The sequence below is a fragment of the Microtus ochrogaster genome, chromosome 21 (assembly GCF_000317375.1).
Source record: "Microtus ochrogaster isolate Prairie Vole_2 chromosome 21, MicOch1.0, whole genome shotgun sequence".
Lineage (NCBI taxonomy): Eukaryota > Metazoa > Chordata > Mammalia > Rodentia > Cricetidae > Microtus > Microtus ochrogaster.
Window position 1 is genome coordinate 4,957,998 of NC_022022.1, and position 20,175 is coordinate 4,978,172.

A 20,175-nucleotide genomic window follows, 5' to 3' on the forward strand; every position below is an offset into this window, starting at 1 on the left:
TGGAGACAGTAAGGTGCCTGGGCTCTCTACAGCGAGCACAGCCCCGCGGTGGAGACAGTAAGGTGCCTGGGCTCTCCACAGAGAGCACAGCAAGCACAGTATGCTGGCCTCACCTTTTCTTTTTGCTTATGATCATGTCCATGGTCTGCAACAGCCGCCGTTCCAGGGCCAGGATATCCGTGTCAGTCACATTCCTGCAATGAGCAAAAACTGAGCCAGGTTTTGGGGTCCCATCCATGCACATCATACAAACCATCTGGTGAATCATAAACCCCAATTGCTACTCAACAATTCAAGGGCCTGCTTTTCTGGAAAATATTAAATGATTCCATTAGGCTAAAATGCTTGTAGTGTTGCTTCTTATAGCTAAGTTTTCTGTCGTCCTAAGCAGTAGAGGGCACCCTGAGCCCTCACAGTCTTTCTTATTTCTTAGCCTGGACCCAGACACATTTAAAATGTTTAGTGGCTAGAAAGCTGGCTTGGGGTTAAGAGTACTGGACAGGCAGTGGTGCACATCTTTAATTCCAGCACTTGGGAAACAGAGGCAGGCAGATCTCTGTGAGTTCAAGGCCGGCCTGGCCTACAGAGTGAATTCCAAGGTAGCCAGGGATACACAGAGAAACCCTGTCTCGAAAAGGAAAACAACAAAAAGCAAAACAAAACCTGAAAAACAAACAAACAAACTTGAGGGTCAAAAAAAAGGAGTAGGGCCCTCCTGCAGAGCGGCCAGCTCCTGCCCTCTCTGTGGTGGCGCACAGGTCTGTAACTCAGTTCCAGAGCAGCAGCTGAGGCTCTGTGGGCACCAGGTGTACACATATGCACATGCATATACACAGGAACTTATATACATAAAATATTTTAAAATGTTTAAATTGGCGATGTCTTCTACTATTCGATGTTAAGGAGGAACCAATTTACGGAAGTTGGGAGATGTCCACACTGTTGCCCACTGGAAACGCGCATTTAAATAGCATGGTACAGGGGCATGAAATTCGCCACTTAAAAAATAAAGGAGTTGGATGTGGTGGCACATGCCTGTAATCCCAGTATCCGGGGCTTGAGGTCAGAGAATCTAACTTAAACTTAAGCTATGTGTGGAGTTGCTGTTTCCTAAGAAATGAGAAAAGACTTGTAAGGAAGGTGTCTGATAAGCACCCATGGACACAGAGGAAGGATAAGAAAGCAGTCCTAGATCTAATATGTGAATATTAAAGATGTGGCATGACACACATGTTCCAGGAACAATGAAACAGGAAAGAAATGAAGTATGCATTACCTAAGGAAGTAGGACATGTATGTGTACGGGCAGTTGACGGCACCAAATCCGGACAGCAGAGCCATGAGCGTCACCCCGATCACGCCCACCCGGCTGATGAGCTGTTCTATGGACAAGATCCCTAAAAACATCCAAACACATCAAGGCCAGGCAATACACATGGAGTGGCTGTCACCTGCACCGCGAAAGCTAACATTACTTAAAATATCAACCAGTACGTATAGCCTAGTATAACTCGTGCTTTAGATTCATTTGTTATGCATGAGTGTTTTGCCTATGAGTATACCTGCTGCCTGCAGAGGTCAGAAGAGCACTGGATCCCCTGCAACTGGAGTTCCAGACGGTTGTGAATCACCACATGGGTGTTGGGAACCAAACCCAGGTCCTCCGCAGGAGCATAAGTGCTTCCAACCACTAAGCCAGCTCTCCAGCTGACAAGCATTATTTTTAATTATTAATGACAGGCTGCTGAACTCCTGTGCTTATTATTTGAAATACTGCAACAGATACTGCTATTTATGTTTAAATATACTTAGTTAGCAAACTGTGCTTCTGTTAAAATTGGTTTTTATTTCTTTATTAATTCGCTTTATTTGTTTGCATGCACCAGACCATAGCACACATATGGTTAGAGGGGATGTGGCAGATATTGATTTCCTTCCACCATGTGGATCCCAGAGATGGAACTCAGGTCGATGCCTTGGACTGCCAATGCCTTTGACTTCTGAGCCATCTCACTGAATGGTTACGTGCTTTCAGAAACTATGTGTTTCCTCTGACCCAAATGAAGGAAAACTTTTCTTCCCCAAATCCAAGCTACCAGGTCATGTGAACACATGGAAGGAGGTTGGGGGGTGTGCGGACTGCAGACTCTGATGCACTTAGCATCCATCCCAATCCTTTTCCAGCTTTTCCCCCTGTACTAGGATCTGGGAAGCATGAACAGTGCAGGGGTGGTGAGCTGCTGGGCAGAGGCTCTGTGCTGGCTCAGTGGGTAAGAGCACTTGCTGCCAGGGCTAATGACCTGAGTTTGATCTCTGGGATCCACATGGCAGAAGGAGAGAACGGACTCTCGAGAGATGTCCACTGACCTCCACATGAGGGTGGGCAAGCCCACCCACACGTGTCAAGAAAAATAAAACAAGGGTCTATCAGAAAGGCATGCTCTTGAAGAGAACAGTGACACCCAGGCACCCCTCTTCCTTCTCTGCATTTCTCGGTGTCATTAAGGGTGCCTCTTTTGCCACGTGCTCCCACTATAATGCACTTTTTTGCAATAGACCCAATAGGCCAAGCGCCCACTGATGAACCTCCAATGCTGTGAGTCACAATAAATCTTTCTTGTTTTAAGTTAATTAATTCTTGCAACAGTAACAGAAAGCTGACTGGCAATCACGCATGCTCTATAATTCCTATGCAGCCGAACTAGCGTTCGATGCCCTTGGAAAGAAGGAAGAATTTTATTTTGAAGCCAAATATTTTTGAGAGAAATATCTTGCTGTATTTCCCACAATCAAAGTTTGAAGGGTTATTTTTCATTTCTAATTAGAAGACGGAACAGCCATGCTTCCCACTGTACTCACCATGCTTTGGGCTGAGAATGGGAAACGGATCGCCCAGCTTCCAGAAGAAGTACATGAAGGTCAGCCATAGGAGACAGGAGAAGAGCAGGCGCTGCTTGTGCACTGAGACGGGAACGAGGCTGTCAGGAGGACAGCTACTAAACAGCCCATCACACACGTAACTAATATGCAAATACAGGAACTACACAATTCTTTTCAAAAGCATTTTTACCACCATTAGGAAATCTTTTTGTGTAATTAGAACATTTTATATTTTAGTTAAGAATTTCTCTTACTCAGTTTTTTAAAATACTGCTTTCATTTATTCTTTGAAGATTTCACATATTGGTCATATTCCTTTTCCCTTCCCAACTCCCCCAAACCCTCCCCCTCATTAGAAAAATGTTGCTAAAATTACAGTGTGGATGAATTGAAGGGAACATCATAGCAGAAGCAGAAATTAATCTCTGGCAGCAGACACAATCTATTATTTCAGACAGAACTCATCTTATGACTGCTTTAAGATGCTGGTGTCCCCAGTCACCAGTATAAAAACAGACAAGTGAGGCTGTCTGTGATCTACTCCCAACAGCATGCATCCCAGGCTAGGTGCTGACGTAAGGAGGCAAAATACTCACAAAGTTGGATGTTACTCACGATAAAATAACCAATGTAGAAAGGGACCATGAAGACCAGGATGAGCAGAATCACACACAGGTTCATCTTCCAGTGGAAGTAACGGGAGCTGAAATCAATGTCAAAGTCATTTGGAGGGCAGGTTGGCAAGTCCATTCTGTTAGTGTTCCAAAGGCCCCTGCTCTTGGAGCCCACACTGAACACACTCCATCTACTCAGCCAACTAGACTGTTACACAGCTGGGCGCCTGTACTCCCAGCACTTGGGAGGCAGATGCAAGAGAATCTTTGTGAGTTTGAGGCTAGCCTGATCTCACATAGTGAGTTCCATGACAGCTGGGGTTATGGAGAGATACCCTGTTTTAATCCTTCCCACCTCCTTGGTGGTTTATGCTTATATATCAGCATTTAGGAAGAGGAGCTAGGACTGTGAATTCAAGGCCAGTTTAGGTGACATCATTGAAATCCTGTCTTGCAAGAAAACAAGAAACAAAACCAATAAAAATTTCTAAATGGTACATGACCATCTTAACCTGAGATTTTCATTTTAAAAAGTAAGAATGTTAATGCTTCAGTCATGCTCCTAGGCAATATGGATAACATAGATTCTAAATGTAATAAGAATGATAATAATAATAAATAACAACAACAATAATAGATGTGGAACATCATTTTAACTATGTAAAGATGTGTTACACTTGTTTTACCTTGCTGCCTAAGGCACCTGATTGGTCTAATAAAAAGCTGAATAGCCAATAGCTAGACAGGAGAAAGGATAGGTGGGGCTGGAGGCAGAGAAAATAACCAGGAAGACTCTTGAGAATGAGAGAAGGATGAGGAGGAGAACAAGGGAGAAAGAGAGAGACATGGCTGAGGCAAGAAGCCAGGCAGCCACCTGCCAGCCAGACACGAGAAACACTGAAAGTAAGATATACAGAAGGAGGGAAAAGTTTTAAAAAAAAAATCCCTGAGGTAAAAGGCAGATAAAGAGAAATGGCTAATTTAAGTTAAAAGAGATAGCCAGAAACGAACCCAAGCTAGGTCGGGAGCTGGCCGGTGGCCCCCCTAAAACCCTGGTACAAACAGAATTAAAGGAAAGCTTAGTCCTACACACCTATAATTCCAGGACTTGGGAAGTAGAGGCAAGAAGACACAAAATCAGCCTTTGTCATATAGAAAGTGTGAGGCTGTCCTGGGCTACATGACACCCTGTCTCAAAACCAAACCAAAACAGGGCTGGTGAGATGGTTCAGTGGGTAAGGGCATTTGGGCCAAACCTGATGACCAAAGTTTGATTCCTAAGACCCACATTATAGAAGGAGAACACTGAGCCCTGAAAGTTGTCCTCCAGCTTCTACATATATGCAGGGACCTATATTTATGTGCCCCTCCCCAATAAAAAACTATAATAAAATTAAAATAAAAATTATTAAAGGAAAAATATATGTTAATAGCAATTCTGAGGTAATAAAGACTCAAATACTTTCATAGTTTGATCTAAATATTTGACATGCACAACTCTCGTTAATATTTATAATACACATTTTATCTATTAAAATTTTTATGCAGGGCATAGTGGCACACATCTTTAATCCCAGTACTCAGAAGGAAGAGGCAGGTAGATCTTTATGAGTCTGAGGTCAGCCTGGGAAATAAAAGTCCCAAGCTAGCCAGGACTATATAGTGAGACCCTCTCTCTAAATAAATAAGTAAAAAGTAACTCCAGTGCCAGAGGATCTGATGCCTTCTTCTGGCTAATCTGGGTCCCAGGCATACACATGGCACACTTAACATGCACACAGGTAAAAGCACTGATACACATAAGAAAAGTGGTCACATGTTTTAGCTGGTCTTTTTAACAGGAAATAAAGTGATGTTTTCTTGAAATAAAAAAAATAAAGGATCCAAACAATCTTCTGCATGTGAACAGGATGCCTACATCCTCTACCTAGAGGTATGTCAAAGGAATACTCACTTAGAGGCAAAATTCTCTTCTGAAAGTTATTCTGAATCTAGTGAATGCAAGACAGACCATTGATCAAGGTCCACATTTCTGTCCACAGAATGTTGGCATGAAGAAAGAGATATAGCAGCATACATGTTTCGGCCTAAACAAAGCCCGTCTGAAAAATAAACCTGAACCTGAACTGGACTTGAGCAGTGCTCATTCCTGCGCTCTAAGGTAAATTGAGGAATGCGAGAAATGCGCACTAAAGACAGACCGTTTCCGATGGAAAAGACAGACCGTTTCCGATGGGAAAGACAGACCGTTTCTGACGGGAAAGGATTACCATGGGTTGCGAGTTTGGGGATACAATGCACCACAAACAGCAGGTGTGCTCTTCCCATGACTACCGCTCAGCTCTATGGTCAGTGAACCAGGGCCCCTGCACCAGCAACTTTCACAAAGAGGTTTCACCGGGGCAGGACTGTACTCGTTTGTTTCCGCACCGCTTACAGCACTTCTGCTTTACAACAGCAGATCTGAGTGTTATGGAAGACATCCCACAGCTTACAAAGTCTGAAATATTTACGAATATCTAGTGTTTCACAGAAACGTTTGCTAAATTCTACCAAGAGAGTAAAATGTCCATGTTATGATAATGCAATCTAGCAAACAGCATAAAAATTACTTGTCCATCCTCTGTAGCTCATCCAGACAAGGTTTGGATTACTATAGAACAAGTCTGGAGTAGGAGTCACGACTACAGCCAAGCCCCAGGAGGGACTTTAAAAAGACATTTTCAAAACCATTCTCAGTTCAATCCATCTGACTACGTGTAAAATTAACCGGGGTGGGTAAGATAGACGAACTGGAGATCAGTCTTCCTTGAAGTCCTTGAATTTTGATCTTTTCAAGTGGTGGCCAAGTTGGGGGCGTGACTAGCATTTGGTCAGAGTCTGGAATCAGAAAGCTGCTGGAGTGAAGCCCAGGTCAGAGACTCCCATGGCCTCATGCTCAGGGGGTCCTGCAGAGCTAGTGGTCAGGGCAGTTTCCCCTGGAGACGTCTTGCTGAACCTGTTACTAGGTAATCATTTCTGGTGATCACTGCAGCTCCGGAGACTAACCTCTAGCTGCACGGTAGGTAATTCCACCATGACATCCAGGTGGCACATCTACTCCAAATAGAGGGCAATGCACTTCCGGGGAAAGGATGTCGGGCCAGCACTCACCTGCTGTTCAGAACTCCCAGGATCTCAAAGATGATAAGCTCAAACATGGTGCAGGAAAATGCAAAGGTCACGGAGAAGATCACCTGCACAACGTACTGCCGCACCTGTTAAAAGTCGGATGCCAAGCCAGTCATGTGCTTCCCTGACATTTTGAATGCAGAGTCTTCCGACGACCAGTCTGAAAACCCGTGTTCAATTCTGCAGTCTGAGGCAGAAACTTGGGTTACACGATTGAAGCAGGCAACGCTTAGGACTCATGGCCGCCTCTTATCGGAATCTTCTCGTGGTTGGGGAATTTAAAGCACAAAGGACGAAATGACTGGGTCACAAGCAGCATTTAGATGCCCGATGTCAATGACAGAAAGGGAAAAGGTCTGCACGCATGGTTAAAGTTAACAGTTCTTCAACACTGTTGAGCTCACATAGGCTCTAGAACTTTCCTGAGAGGCCTTAGAACATACAGATTCTCTAGAATCCTGGGCTCTTCCAGGCACTTCCTAAAACTCCTGAGGAGGCTTAATAATGAACATCTTAGAAATGCCTCCAAAGTGTCCAGATAACTAAGTAGTGAAATTATATTAGAAAACGGCCAGCATAGGATATGAATCCAAGGCTTAAACAAAACAAAACAAAAACCAGAGTAGCTTTGGGATTTGTGTGTTGCCTTAAACTTGAAGGCTGGCAATTGTGGACTAAAAGGGTACGACCCAGGCATTAGAAATTAAATTTCCTCTTGAAAATAAGCCTCTGCTTTTGGGGTATACGGCACCCAAATGACTAAAGATGCTCTTTCTGGTTCTTAAGTTTTTTGTTGTTATTTCTGTTTTTGGTTTTAAATCACCCAAACCAGTAGGGCCTTGTGGTACCACTTGGGAGGTTGAAGCAGGAGGATTGCTATGAGTTACTGGTCAGCCTAAGCTATATAGGGAGTCCCAGGCCAGCCTGAGTTACATAGCAAGACCCAGTTTCACAAACCTGTGATAAGTAAGTTAATAAGGAGATAGATAATAAATCAATTAGTGAAGCCTGGCTGTAGTATGTAGTTTCAGAATTGCACATTATTAATTGGCACAGGTTTTCTATCTGAGGAAGTGAACACAATCTTTTTGTTTGATTTTAAAGATAGGGTTTCTCTGTGTATTCCTATCTGTCCTGAAACTTACGCTGTAGACCAGGCTGGCCTCAAACTGAGACAAGCTTGCCCCTGCCTCCTGAGTGTACCACCACTGCCTGGAAAGGTTTTTCTGTTTTTTTTTTTTTTCATGGAATCATTTCTCTTGTTCCATTCTAAACAAACTAAAGCATAAAATGTTTTCTCCTCACCTCATAGTCTTTAAACAACTGGCGCATGAAGAAAAGCCAACCAAATCCAAAAAACAGTATCTAGGGAAGAAGAAAGACAAAATGTCAAGATCCATCTTCTTTTGACAAATGTCTCATAGAGATTATTTTATGGTAAAATGTCTGATAGCTAGACAGTTATTTTTAGAGATTAAAAATGAGACCTACTTATGACATTGGAAAGAAACACTTAGACACTCTTAGAATTTTTAAATTATTCATTGTACAGAATGAGTTTTAAGGTAGACAAAAATGAAAATATATATATTTTCCCATAATGCTATAAACCAGTTTATAACCTAGAAAAGTCGGCAAACAAAGGCTCTACTCAGTGTTTAGCTGGTGCCACGGGCCATATGCTAACCAAGAAGAATGTCAAGCTTTCACAGAAACAGAGCTATTTATTCCCCAGAAAAAGAATCCCGGGGCATTTATGCACCTTTCAACTCTCCTAAATGAGCATGAAGCGTTTCTGGTATAGATCAATCCCAAACTCCACTTGTCTGATTACCTGTTACCCACACATACAGGAAAAACCAGTTAATTGGCAGTTACTTTTATATACCGATGATAATTGCTGACAACAGCCCATCCAAGCCCTACTGGACCATACCATGCCCACCTCATTTGTCTGCTCAGTAGCCTGCTTCCACAGAGTATACCTATTTGCTGTGGGATGTCTTTCTGTATGCCTTGAATATGTGCTGCGCTCACTGGTTGATAAATAAGCTGCTTTGGCCTATGGCAAGACAGGATAGAGAGAGGCAGGTAGTCCAAGAGAAGGGTAGAGTCTGGGAGATGCAGCCAGCCAGTCGCCAAGGAAGCAAGACATGTAGAAAATGAGGTAATATGCCATGAACCACATGGAAAAGCATAGAGAAGAAATATGGGTTAATTTAAATATAAGAGCTAGCTAGTAATAAGCCTGAGCCATTGGCCAGACATTTATAAGTAATAGTAAGCCTCTGTGTGGTTATTCAGAAACTAGCAGGTGGGAGAGAAACCTCCATTTACACCTGTTATCTGCGGATGGCAGCATCCTGTACCTGAGTTAGGGGTTCAATCATTCTTTTCCTACACCTTATACCTTTCAAGCTGACAAATACTGTAAAAACTATAACTATGGAATGAACTGAGCATCCAGGGCACGTCTTAGTACTGTTCTGTCATCAAAGCAGGAACAGAAACAGAGGGCCAGCAGTGCCCAAACTACAGTTTAGGGTTTGTTTGTTTTGTTTTTGTTTTTGCTCCGAGACAGGGTTTCACTATGCAGCCCTGGCTGTTCTGGAACTCACATTGTAGACCAGGCTAGCCTCAAACTCACAGAGATCCACCTGCCTCTGCTTCTCAAGTGCTAGAAGTAAAGATGTGTACCATCTCTGCCTGGTCCCCAGTTCTTAAAATAACATGTAAAAACTAAAAGACCAGAGGTAAAGAAAGCTGCTACTCGGAAAGAAACAAATGCAGCAGGTCCTGCTAGCCATTCAGAAACTGTGCCTTTGCATGTTGCATAAGAACACACACACAAGACCTACACAGGCTTAAACCAGACAAAGTCCTAGCGCTGAGAAGGAGACGCGGACATACAGTCCCACCCCTAATGAAGAAGCTATTTGCAATTGACACCTGCTAGAAAAGAGAAAGTAAGTTTTCTCTAATGGAGGTAACGGGTATATCAGCCACACTCCAGGGCCATGCTCAGGAATAATTGGCCAACACAAAGCATGGCTCCATGCTTTGTTGTGTTATTTTTTGTCTCACTGGTTTTGAGAGAGAAACATGCTGTTGGGAGAGTATGGAGGTGAGGAAGATCTGGGAAGAGCTGGGGAGGAGAGAGAATATGATCAAAACATATTGTATGAAAAATTATTAAATAGAAAAGAAAAAGCATGAGGTCCTGGCTGATGAGTCCCAATAAGCTGATTCTCATTAGATGTCACCAAGAAGATGTCACACTCCAGTGTTCTGCAAGTCCACAGCAAGAGGAGCGCTCACTGAGGAACCAGTCTATGAGAGCAGGGGACCAGGGGACGAGTGAGCCAATGCTGACAGCAACAGCTGCGCAGTCCCAGACGCAACAATAACCAGCCAGAGACAGGGACACTTGCCAGTGGCCATGTCAGAGGAGCAGCAGTGAGGTGTCACCCCACCAGGAGGAAAATCCCCATGGGTGAATCTCGGCTGGGTAAGGCCCCAAGACTATAGACTCCAGAGTAGCTTTTGCTTCTGCTGTGCCTTTACATGTTTGCCGCTGCCATTTTCTCTGGTATCTGGCATGGTGTGAATGAGTGTGGGGAGAGCCCCACTCCCTGTAATGTGTGTGTTTATCTCATGGATTCTGAAAATGCCTGTTCTGCTGGGCATTTTTACCTGTGAATTATTATGAAGATGATTTCTTCCTAAGCTGTACTGTCTAACTGATAATAATGTTAGTTTACATAGAGTTTTGATGATAAAAAATAAAACAAGGAAGTGTCACACAGCTAGACACATGAGTTTCTTTGAGGAGCTGTAGAGACTGTGGCTCAGGTTAATGATTAAGGAAAACAATTGAGTCCCGTAGCCCAGTTAGTTGAAATTCTTCTAATCTCAATGTTGGGAGGTGTGTTCACAGGTTTTGGAGCTAAACACAGCTGAAATAAAGCTTTGAAAGTAACTTCAAGTTAACTAAGATGTTTTTGTCAAATAGATTTGAGGTGAAAAACCCAAGAAGACAATGCAAAGTTTTAGAAAGGCACAAGATTGAGTGAGGAACTCTCTAAGGTCAGGGAAGAAGAGCAGAGCAGCCCAGTTACCAGTGGCTGACGCGCCTTTTCTGCTAGGACTGGTTGATGATCAAAGGGGATGATTAATTCCTTGTACCCATTTCTGCCCTCAATCTCCTGATATAAGAAACTGTTGATGAGCGGTATGTACCCTAATGATTTAAAGTGGAGCTGGCTTATTCCTTTTCATATACAAAAGTTTAGATTTGTGATTGCTTTAAGATTTCTTTTTTTTTTTATTTTTTTTTATTGAGAAAAGGAAAAAAAACAAGTTTCCACCTCCTCCCAGCCTCCCATTTCCCTCCCCCTCCTCCCACCCTTCCCCCCTCCTCCAACCCGCTTTAAGATTTCTTATATGTTTACCTTTTGAGAGTGATTGGCCCTTCTTTGTAACCTCACAACGCAACCTGACAGTAAAGAATACCTTGCTTACACTGTCAGTCCACAACAAGCTAATTGAGTAAGAGTGTATGTGGGTTCTTGAGATAATTTGTTTTTCACCTGTAATATGTAAAATGCTTAATATGTAAGGGACATGGAAAACACGCTGCTTTTTACTTGTATTCATTGCAATTATTCACTTGTAAAACAGAATATAACCACATAGTAATTGTTATATTGCCTGAAAGATTTTTCTGGGGTGTATAAAAAAAAGAAAAAGAATAAAGATAAAGTTAAAATGAAAAAACCTCAACTTACTAAACCTGGATGGAGGTGGGCGGTCCTTGGACTTCCCACAGGTCAGGGAACCCTGATTGCTCTTCAAGCTGATGAGGGAGAGGGACTTGATGGGGGAGGGGGAGGGAAATGGGAGGCGGTGGTGGGGAGGAGGCAGAAATCCTTAATAAATAAATTTAAAAAAAAGAAAAAATAAAATAAAATGAAAAAACCTCAAGAATGAAAGCGTTAGAAGAAAAGTATCAAAAAATGAGAGAAGGAAATCACCAGGACAATAAAGAATAGAAAATGCAAAAGAAGAATAAAAGAAAGGTCTGAAGGGAACCATCAAGAGTGTGTGAGTGTCTTTCCCTAACCCCTCAGATAAGTCATAGTACCTGCTGAGTCAGTGCATTCCCTTTGGGCCCTGCGCTGCTGGAGGCTGGTCCCCCAGGCAGTAAAGTCTCTGTGAAATCCTGATTCTGGGAACATGAACCACGTGGAGTCAATCACCTGTACAGATAGTATGAACTGATCCAGTAACTCGCCAGGCAGCTCAGAGAAGAAAACACAGATAGAAACAAACCAGACACGTTCAAGAGGTGGAAGGCAAACTGAGAAAGGAAGCGGTTCACAGGTTGGGTTTGGATGCTCAGGGCACAGAACTTCCTCTTAGAAAGATGGGGTTTGCAAGAGACACAAGATGATAATAAGCATTCAAACCCCAGGAAATCTCACAGAAGGGACCCAAATTCTGGGTCTCTGTATTCTGAAGACAAAGATGGGTTTCAAGAGCTAAATAAGAATGGAATACTAAAGATGAGAATTCTCAGCAGAAATTTTCTTCAAAGAAAGTATTGGAGGAGTTAACAGCAAACTTACCCACAATACAGTCTAGGCTCTAATTCCCATTACCACCTCCATTCTTAAACATGCAGAAGTCAGAAGAAGAAAGCATTAGCTGCAGCCCTCACCATAGCTCAAGCATAGTCAGAACTAAGGAAGGGGAAATGCAGGAGGCTTTGTTAAAAACAGTTGAAACAAGAGACCGACACAGCCAGACAGCTGCTCTGGGAAGCAAGCAGTGAAGGGCAGCAGTCACTAGCACCACACCTCTGTCCTCCATGATTGTCACTGAAGACTCTACTAATGAACCACATATAAGCATATACCAAAAAGATTACCCACACAATAAAACTGGCTTTATCTCCGAGATGCAGGATTGGTTCAACATACACAAGTCAGTAAGTATAATAAATAGCATAAGTGAACTTAGGGACAAAAATCACATGAATCATTTCAATCGCCGCAGGAAAGTTCTCTAGCAAAATCACCTTTGTGATAAAAATCCTGCAGAGTAGGACTGGAGAGAACATAACTCAACAGTATGAAGGTTAATATGACAATGCACATTAACCTCACTTTAAATGAGAAAAACTTGAAGCAAAGCCATTAAAACTGGGAATGAGTTATGACTGCCCACCATCCCCACTCTTTCACTATAGTTCACAAAACATTAGCTGGAGCGATAAAGCAAGAGGAAAAAATTAAAGGGATACACATAAGAAAATAAGTTAAATTATTTTTATTTGCAGATGAAATATCTTATTTAAGAGATCCCACAAAGTCCACCAGAGAACTCTAGAAATGATTACCAATTTCAGCAAAGTGATAGGATAGAGAATAAACGTGTACAAATCAATAGCCTTTCTACAGATGAACAACAAACTCTGAGAAAGAGGTCACATGCACACTCCCATTCACAACAGCTTTAAAGGAAACAAGGTACTCAAGAATAACCAAGGACGTGAAAGACCTCTACAGTGAAAGCTTTAATTTCTGAAGAAAGAGATTGAGAAAGACACTGAAAGTGAAAACACAGCCCACTGTCATGGACTATAGAATTAAAATTATGAAAATACCATTATGCCAAAAGCAATTTACAGGTTCAGTGTAATCCCAATAAAAAATTCCAATCTCATTCCTCACAGAAATATTTAAAAAGCTATCCTAAAATTTATTTGGAACCACAAAAGACACGGGATAGTCAAAGCAAATCTGAGCAAAAGAACAATACTGAAGAGATTACTATCCCAGACTTCAAGATCCATTACAGCGGTATAGTAATAACAACAGTACGCTGCTGGCTCCGAAACCGATCTGTAGGCCAATGGAATAGAATAAAACACTCAAACATATAAATATAGCCATATGATATTTGACAAAGATCCCCAAAACATACACTGGAGAAACAAGAGCATCTTCAAATGGTGCTGAAGAAACTGGATGTTCACATGTGGAAGAATAAAATCAGACCCTTATCCATCACCTTGCACTAAAACTAAGTACAAATGAATAAAAGACCTCAATGTAAAACCTGAAACACGGAAACTGCTAGAAGAAAATACAAGCTGTATCCTAAAGACGCAGGTGTGGGGAAGGACTTCCTGAAGAAGACTCCTTTGCCCAGGGGTTGAGGAAGACGACTGAACAGTAGGACTCATGAAAGTGAAATGCTTCTGCAAAACCTGGGCAACAACCAGGCGAAGAGGAAGCCATTGAGTGGGAGAGAATCTTGTCAGCTATGTATCCTGCAGAGGATTAATATCCAGAATATATAAAGAACTAAGAAAATAGAAACCTCCCCCCCCAAAACACTGTTCTAAAAACGGATCTATACAGAGTTCTCAAAAGAGATGAAACCGCTAAGAAATGTCTCACAAGGTGTGCATCAATCTTAGCAACTACGGAAATGTCCTCTTTCCCCAGTCATGAGGGTTAAGGTCACAGAACAAGGAACAGCAAATGCTGAAGGATGCTGTAGGGAAAGGGGGACCCTCGCCCACTGTTGGTGGGATGGCAAATTGGTGCAGACTTTATGGAAACCAATACGGAAAATTCTCTATACTACTCCATGACATATGTCCGAAGACTCTACAGACGCTCAGCCATGCTCACTGCCTGTCTAATTCACAATAGTTAGAACATGGAAACAACATAAATGTCCTTCAACCGATGAAAGGATGATGAAAATGTGGTGTATACAGACAGTGGAATCAGCTGTAAGGAAGAGTGAACTCATGGAATTTGCAGGTAAATGGAAAAAACCAGAAAATACTATATTGAGTGAGGAAAATCAGACAAAGGAAAACAAAACATGTTCTCTCTTATCTTTAGGCTCCTACTCAACTCTTCAGATGTGAACATATAACCTGGAGGAACCAGGCTAGTAAAAAGGCACTAGAGAGAACGATAGCAGAATAGGAACAATATGAAAGGGGAAAAGAGGAAAAAGGGCTTTAATTAGGAAGAAGTCAACACTGAAGGAGAAAGAGGGAGGAGAGACAAATAACTCCAAGGATGTTTGAGAGAGTCTTAAAGAAACATTATTCTATAGTTACCTAATATTACATATAATACATGTATCTCCAAATCCGTCCATCCATCCACCCACCCATCCATCCATCCATCCAAAAGGAAGTTAGGGGCTAGAAAGATGGTTCAGTAGTTAAGAGCACTGTCTGCTCTCCCAGAAAATCTGGGTTCAATTCCCAGCATCCACAGGCAGCACATAACTGTTTTAAGTCCAGTTCCAAGGAATCTGACATCCTCATATAGACATGCATATAGGCGAAACAGCAATGCACATAAAATAAATTATATTAAAATGAAGCTATGCCACTCTGACTGACAATGTTCCCCGCAAGAGTCACAGATCATCTAATAAAAACCCAGCACCTGGCATAAGAAACCTCCTTTCAAACTGTTGGTCAGCAAAGTCCAAAAGACTCCTGAAACAATAAGGCTATTGCTGGTGCCCTCAGCAACCCCACTTGGAGGTTGGAGGGAAATGGAAATCCCCATAGCTGAAGAACCATGTACTTTAGACACAAGACTTGGATGATTAGAGCTGGATCTGATCTGAAAGTTTTATCTCTCTCTCTCTCTCTCTCTCTCTCTCTCTCTCTCTCTCTCTCTCTCTCACACACACACACACACACACACACACACACACACACACACCATCTTTTCTTCTTGTATTGGTTGGGAATTTTATATAAATTCTTTTCCGTCCTTCCTATTGACTGTAGCAGGAATGTAAAAGCATGAGGTCAGTACAAGCTATTCCAGCCTGTCCTTCCTGCCAACCCAACATCTACTTAGGCACAACTTCTCCCGGTTCTGGAGACATGTTCTTTCATATTGAGACTTCTGTGGTCCCAGACAGGAACTCTTCCCAGCTCTCTCTGCAGATAACCCCACAGGTCTTAGTGAATGCACTGTGGCCTCTGGAAGACCTCCTCTAGCCTCCCAACCACAGATCAAGCATGCTTTCTGTACAGTCATATATATTTTCCCTATCAAGGCACTGAGCACATGGTTTTATAATGCTTGATGAAATGTGTTTCGAATTAAAAGCTGTCACATAAGGATTAGGGTTGGCTGCTTGCTCTTTGTACATAATACTTCCTGCAAAACGTCTGTAGTGGGATTCCAGCCACTAGAGATTGAAAGATGGGTAAGACAGTTATCATCCCAAAGAGCCATAGCACAGTGGTGAAGAAGGCAATAAATGATGTAACGTGGATAAGCAGTGGAGGGGCCTGAGCCCGACACTGTAAAACACACAGCGAGGGACCAAAGCACTTTCTACAGGGTTGTTAGGTTTCCTGGAGGTGATACTGAAGAAGGTTGCAATCTGAGGTGAGACCCTAATACCATGTGCAAATTTAGGGAGTACTGCATTTTTCTACAGAGGTTCCAAGGTTTTTAATCATTAAAATATTAAAAATTATTCCTAACACATCTTTAGTCCCAGCACTTGGGAGGCAGAGGCTGGTAGATCTCTTAGACTTTGAGGCCATCTGGTCTAAAAAGTGAGTTTTAGGACAGCCAGGGCTGTTACACAGAGAAACTCTGTCTTAACAAACAAAACAAAAACAAAACAAATCAGGTAAGAAAAAGACAAAGGTGGTAGGAACAGGAAGATGGGGCTTTATAGATAGCAAAGGTCATGAACAAAGGTGGGTACTTGATGTTGGCACACACTGGCAACTACATGGCTGGGTGGTGGCAGAAGATAATGTCTATTAAGGAGAAAGTTTAAAACCAAGAATAGGGAGGAGAAGCAGGAGACCCACCACCAAGAGCCCAACATGCCATCTGAGGAGCTTTAACTATTCTGGAAAGATGAGGGTTGCTGAGGCTGTGGGGTAATGCTTTTGTACCTTGGAAAAAGTTGTCACTCGTATTGGTTTAATAAAACGCCAATTGGCCAGTAGCCAGGCAGGAAGTATAGGCAGGGTGACCAGACTAGAATTCTGGAAAGAGGAAAGGCTCAGTCTGCAGTCACCACCAAGACACAGAGGAAGCAAGATGAGAATGCCTCACTGAGAAAAGGTACCAAGTCACATGGCTAAACACAGACGATATACGTGTGTGTGTGTGTGTGTGTGTGTGTGTGTGTGTGTGTGTGTGAATGATAGACACAGAATGGGGAACGAGAAACAGCTGTCTGGCTCTAATGTGCTACCCTGTGCTCATCAACAAAGCTCCACTGAAAGAACTTTTAAATTACAAGCGCACGAATGAGTAGTGGCAGCTGGTGTGCTTGCCCAGGCTTGCTGTGTGGCTGCACAGGAAGCAAAGCAGGACCCCTTGAGCCCAGAAGTTTGTGGTTAGGTTTGGGAAACAGTGAGACCCTGTCTTAAAAAAACAAAAAAAAAAACAGGAATTGGAGGATTTATTATATTCAGGACAACTACAAATTCTGGCAAGGTTATAGAGGGAAAAATAACTTCAATCTTTATTTTTTTTCAAATAAACGGGAAGCAGCATGGCTTATGAATAAGACCTGAAAAGTATTAGAACTGTGGGAAGCAGACCCTTGACCTTGGCTCACAGTGTGCTGCGGCACTCACGAGAGTACTCTGGAACTGATAAGTTCACGGGGCTGAACTGACGGCTCAACAGAAGTTATGTGGCAGTCGCTCTTATGAAACTACTTCAAATTTAGAAAATAGGATAGATTAAAAAAGACAACGATTGGCAGAACAGGTCTCAAGAATTACCCGGAGAAGACAGTTTTCTTGGGTATTTATTCATGCCTCTATTCATTAGTTATATTTATTGGCAATTGATATGTGGCAGGTTCCAGAGATAGAACAGGGACTGAGAAAGCAAAACTGCAGCTCTCAAAGGGTTAATAACCACGAAGGAGATAACAGTAACTACAGGGTGCTATGACAGCCCATAGGGAAGCGAGTGAAGGGGACCAAGGCGACAGGAATAGAAACATTGGTCTAACCTGGTCTGGGAGAAGTACTTGGACACCCAAGCTGAGATCTGAAGGCTGAACAGCAGTTGGCCAGGAGAAAGAGTAGAAGGGATGAGGGAGAGGATCCCAGAGGAGAAAAGAGACTCTGAAAACTTGAAGGCACAAAGGCGCATCCAGGTTACGAAGTCTATAAAGTATAAACCGAAATCAGGACATGGCGAGTGAGAGTCAAGGCTAAAGAGCTAACGTCAGTGTCTTAAGGTAAGAGGCTTGCAAGGCATACTGAAGACCTTGTGCTTAGTCTATACAGTGGTGAACAAAAATGTCTAAGGTAATAAGTTTTATGAATTTAATATTAAGTATTACATGTGTGTGCATGTGCATCAGTGCACGCACAGCGCATAAGTAGAAGCCAGAGGACAACTTAGGGAGTTGGTTCTCTCCTTCCATTGTGGCACCAAGAGTCTAACCCAGGCTGTCAGGCTTGTGTGGAGGGCCTTCACCTGCTTAGCCTTCTCACTGGCCTGAGGTGATAGGGTTGATACAAGCCCCGGTTGCATTTCATAAACCTTTCAGTTCATGCCAAGCTGGAATATGGTGTCTGTGTTGCTCTCCAGTTAAGCATGCTTCCCTAGGAAGCAGCTCTCTATTAAACCAAGACTGACTAGGTCTCTCTACTCTCTGCCAGCAGCTGGCTCAGATGCGAGGGACTACAGACATAGTAAGGAAGACACTACCTCGGATTTCATGAAGCAGAGAAATGAAGCAGAAACGAGAAAGAAAGTGGCCGAATAAAAGGCCACTTTGGTTATTGATACAAAGCAAATAAAGCCTCCCCGAGGTGGTATTTTTATTTTCATTAACACCTCAATGATAATAAAATATCCCCATAAACATATGGGCCAGGGATACTCAATATAAAGCACTGTTTGATCCATTCAATTTAATATTTCATTTGGATATATTTGTAAAAGTTAAAGGTTACAAATTTAAAAGATTAGAAAGTCATACTCTTGGGTTAACTTTTGAATTATATTCACAATTTCACAGGCAAAAGTGAATGGCAATTTTCTACTTATACTTCTATTTTTGTTTGTTTTGTTTGTTTTTTGGTTTTTCGAGACAGGGTTTCTCTGTGGCTTTGGAGCCTGTCCTGGAACTAGCTCTGTAGACCAGGCTGGTCTCGAACTCACAGAGATCCGTCTGCCTCTGCCTCCCGAGTGCTGGGATTAAAGGCATGCGCCACCATCGCCCGGCCTATTTTTGTATTCTTAAGGGGCTGGCAAAGGACACAGGGGCTTTGCATACTCTGGTCAAGTGCTATACCATTGAGCTACAAGCTCAACTCTTTGACATTTATATTGTTCCATGGGGGAAAATGTCACTTAAAACTTAAGTATTGCTATTTTATCATGACTCGGTACTAAAACGGAAGTCATTGTGTGTTGTTATGAAGGACAAGAGGGAGGTGTAGAGAGGCTTTAAGAAGGACTGTGTGTCCAGGATTTTCTGTATTCACACATTTTAAAAACTATGCTGGCAACAGAAACAACCAAATGTATTTGAATGGTATTAATTTTGAAAAAGGAAAAATGGTTATTATATGAGAATGGTGAAACCGAGTGGCTTTTTCTTGTCTCATATTGTCTTGTGTTGTCATCGAAGTTTTCAAGAGGCAAGGACAAGACTCAGCAGAGGGGGAAGCATTAGCAGTCAGCAGTGCAAACCCTAAATGTCTGGAGGGTTTAAACCTAGGGATGAACCTTACTTTAGGTTCCTGAAGGGAAACTGTTTCCTTCACTTGCCTTTCGGATGCTATGGAGAGAAAATCTTTGACTGGAAAGATGAGGGGCAAGAGCAATAATCGGAAGAACTTCGGTTACTCACCCATTATTTGGTGAGTGCTTGCATTTGGAGGCGAGTACACGGCTATGCACATTAGCGTGGGGGGGGGGACCCTCGAGAAGCACGGACGACAGGGAAAGCAAGAGGCTCACTAGATGAAGCTACTGGAGAGCAGGACTTATCAGTGGTTTATATACGCCCACAGTTTTGTATAATAGTGGATGGATGTCGACTATAGAAAAGAATGGAGGTGGCCAACCGAGAAGCAACGAGGTTCTGACAGCGATCAGCAAAGAGTGGACAGCAAGGAGAGGATGAAGCAGACAGAGTCACGCCACAAAGGAAACGTCAGACTCGGAAGTCGGAGAGGTAAACACGTCGGCACCCGGATCCGGCTAAGCCCACACCGGTTAGTCGCACGCCGCAGGGCCTCCCGCCCGGAGCCACACTTCTCCAGGCTCCGCGGTCCACGGCGCAGCCCGAAGCCTCGGGACACTGAAGGAACTGCCCCCACCCCACCCGGTGGCACCGGCCCCCGCGCGGACCCGCACGTCTCGGGGTGGGATGCACGCTAGGTGAGTGACAGGGCCACAAGTCAGCCCTAACCATCCGGGCTAGGGCACTGGCTGAGCAAATCCGGGTT

General features: G+C 43.0%; 1 protein-coding gene across 3 annotated transcripts in view; it reads right to left on the bottom strand.

Annotated features, from left to right (window-relative positions):
• The window catches only part of LOC101994982 (Golgi pH regulator), a 40,607-nt gene that overhangs the window by 20,223 nt on the left and 209 nt on the right, over positions 1-20,175 (bottom strand). The window contains exons 2-7 of one of the 3 annotated variants that reach the window (XM_005357058.2): positions 7,971-8,030; positions 6,648-6,751; positions 3,477-3,583; positions 2,860-2,961; positions 1,277-1,397; positions 114-194 (exon numbers count right to left, since the gene is read on the bottom strand). In XM_005357058.2, the coding sequence (XP_005357115.1) occupies positions 114-194; positions 1,277-1,397; positions 2,860-2,961; positions 3,477-3,583; positions 6,648-6,751; positions 7,971-8,030 (575 nt within the window). The remainder of the gene's footprint in view (positions 1-113; positions 195-1,276; positions 1,398-2,859; positions 2,962-3,476; positions 3,584-6,647; positions 6,752-7,970; positions 8,031-20,175) is intronic. The other 2 variants (XM_026784009.1, XM_026784010.1) reach the window with 2 other exon arrangements.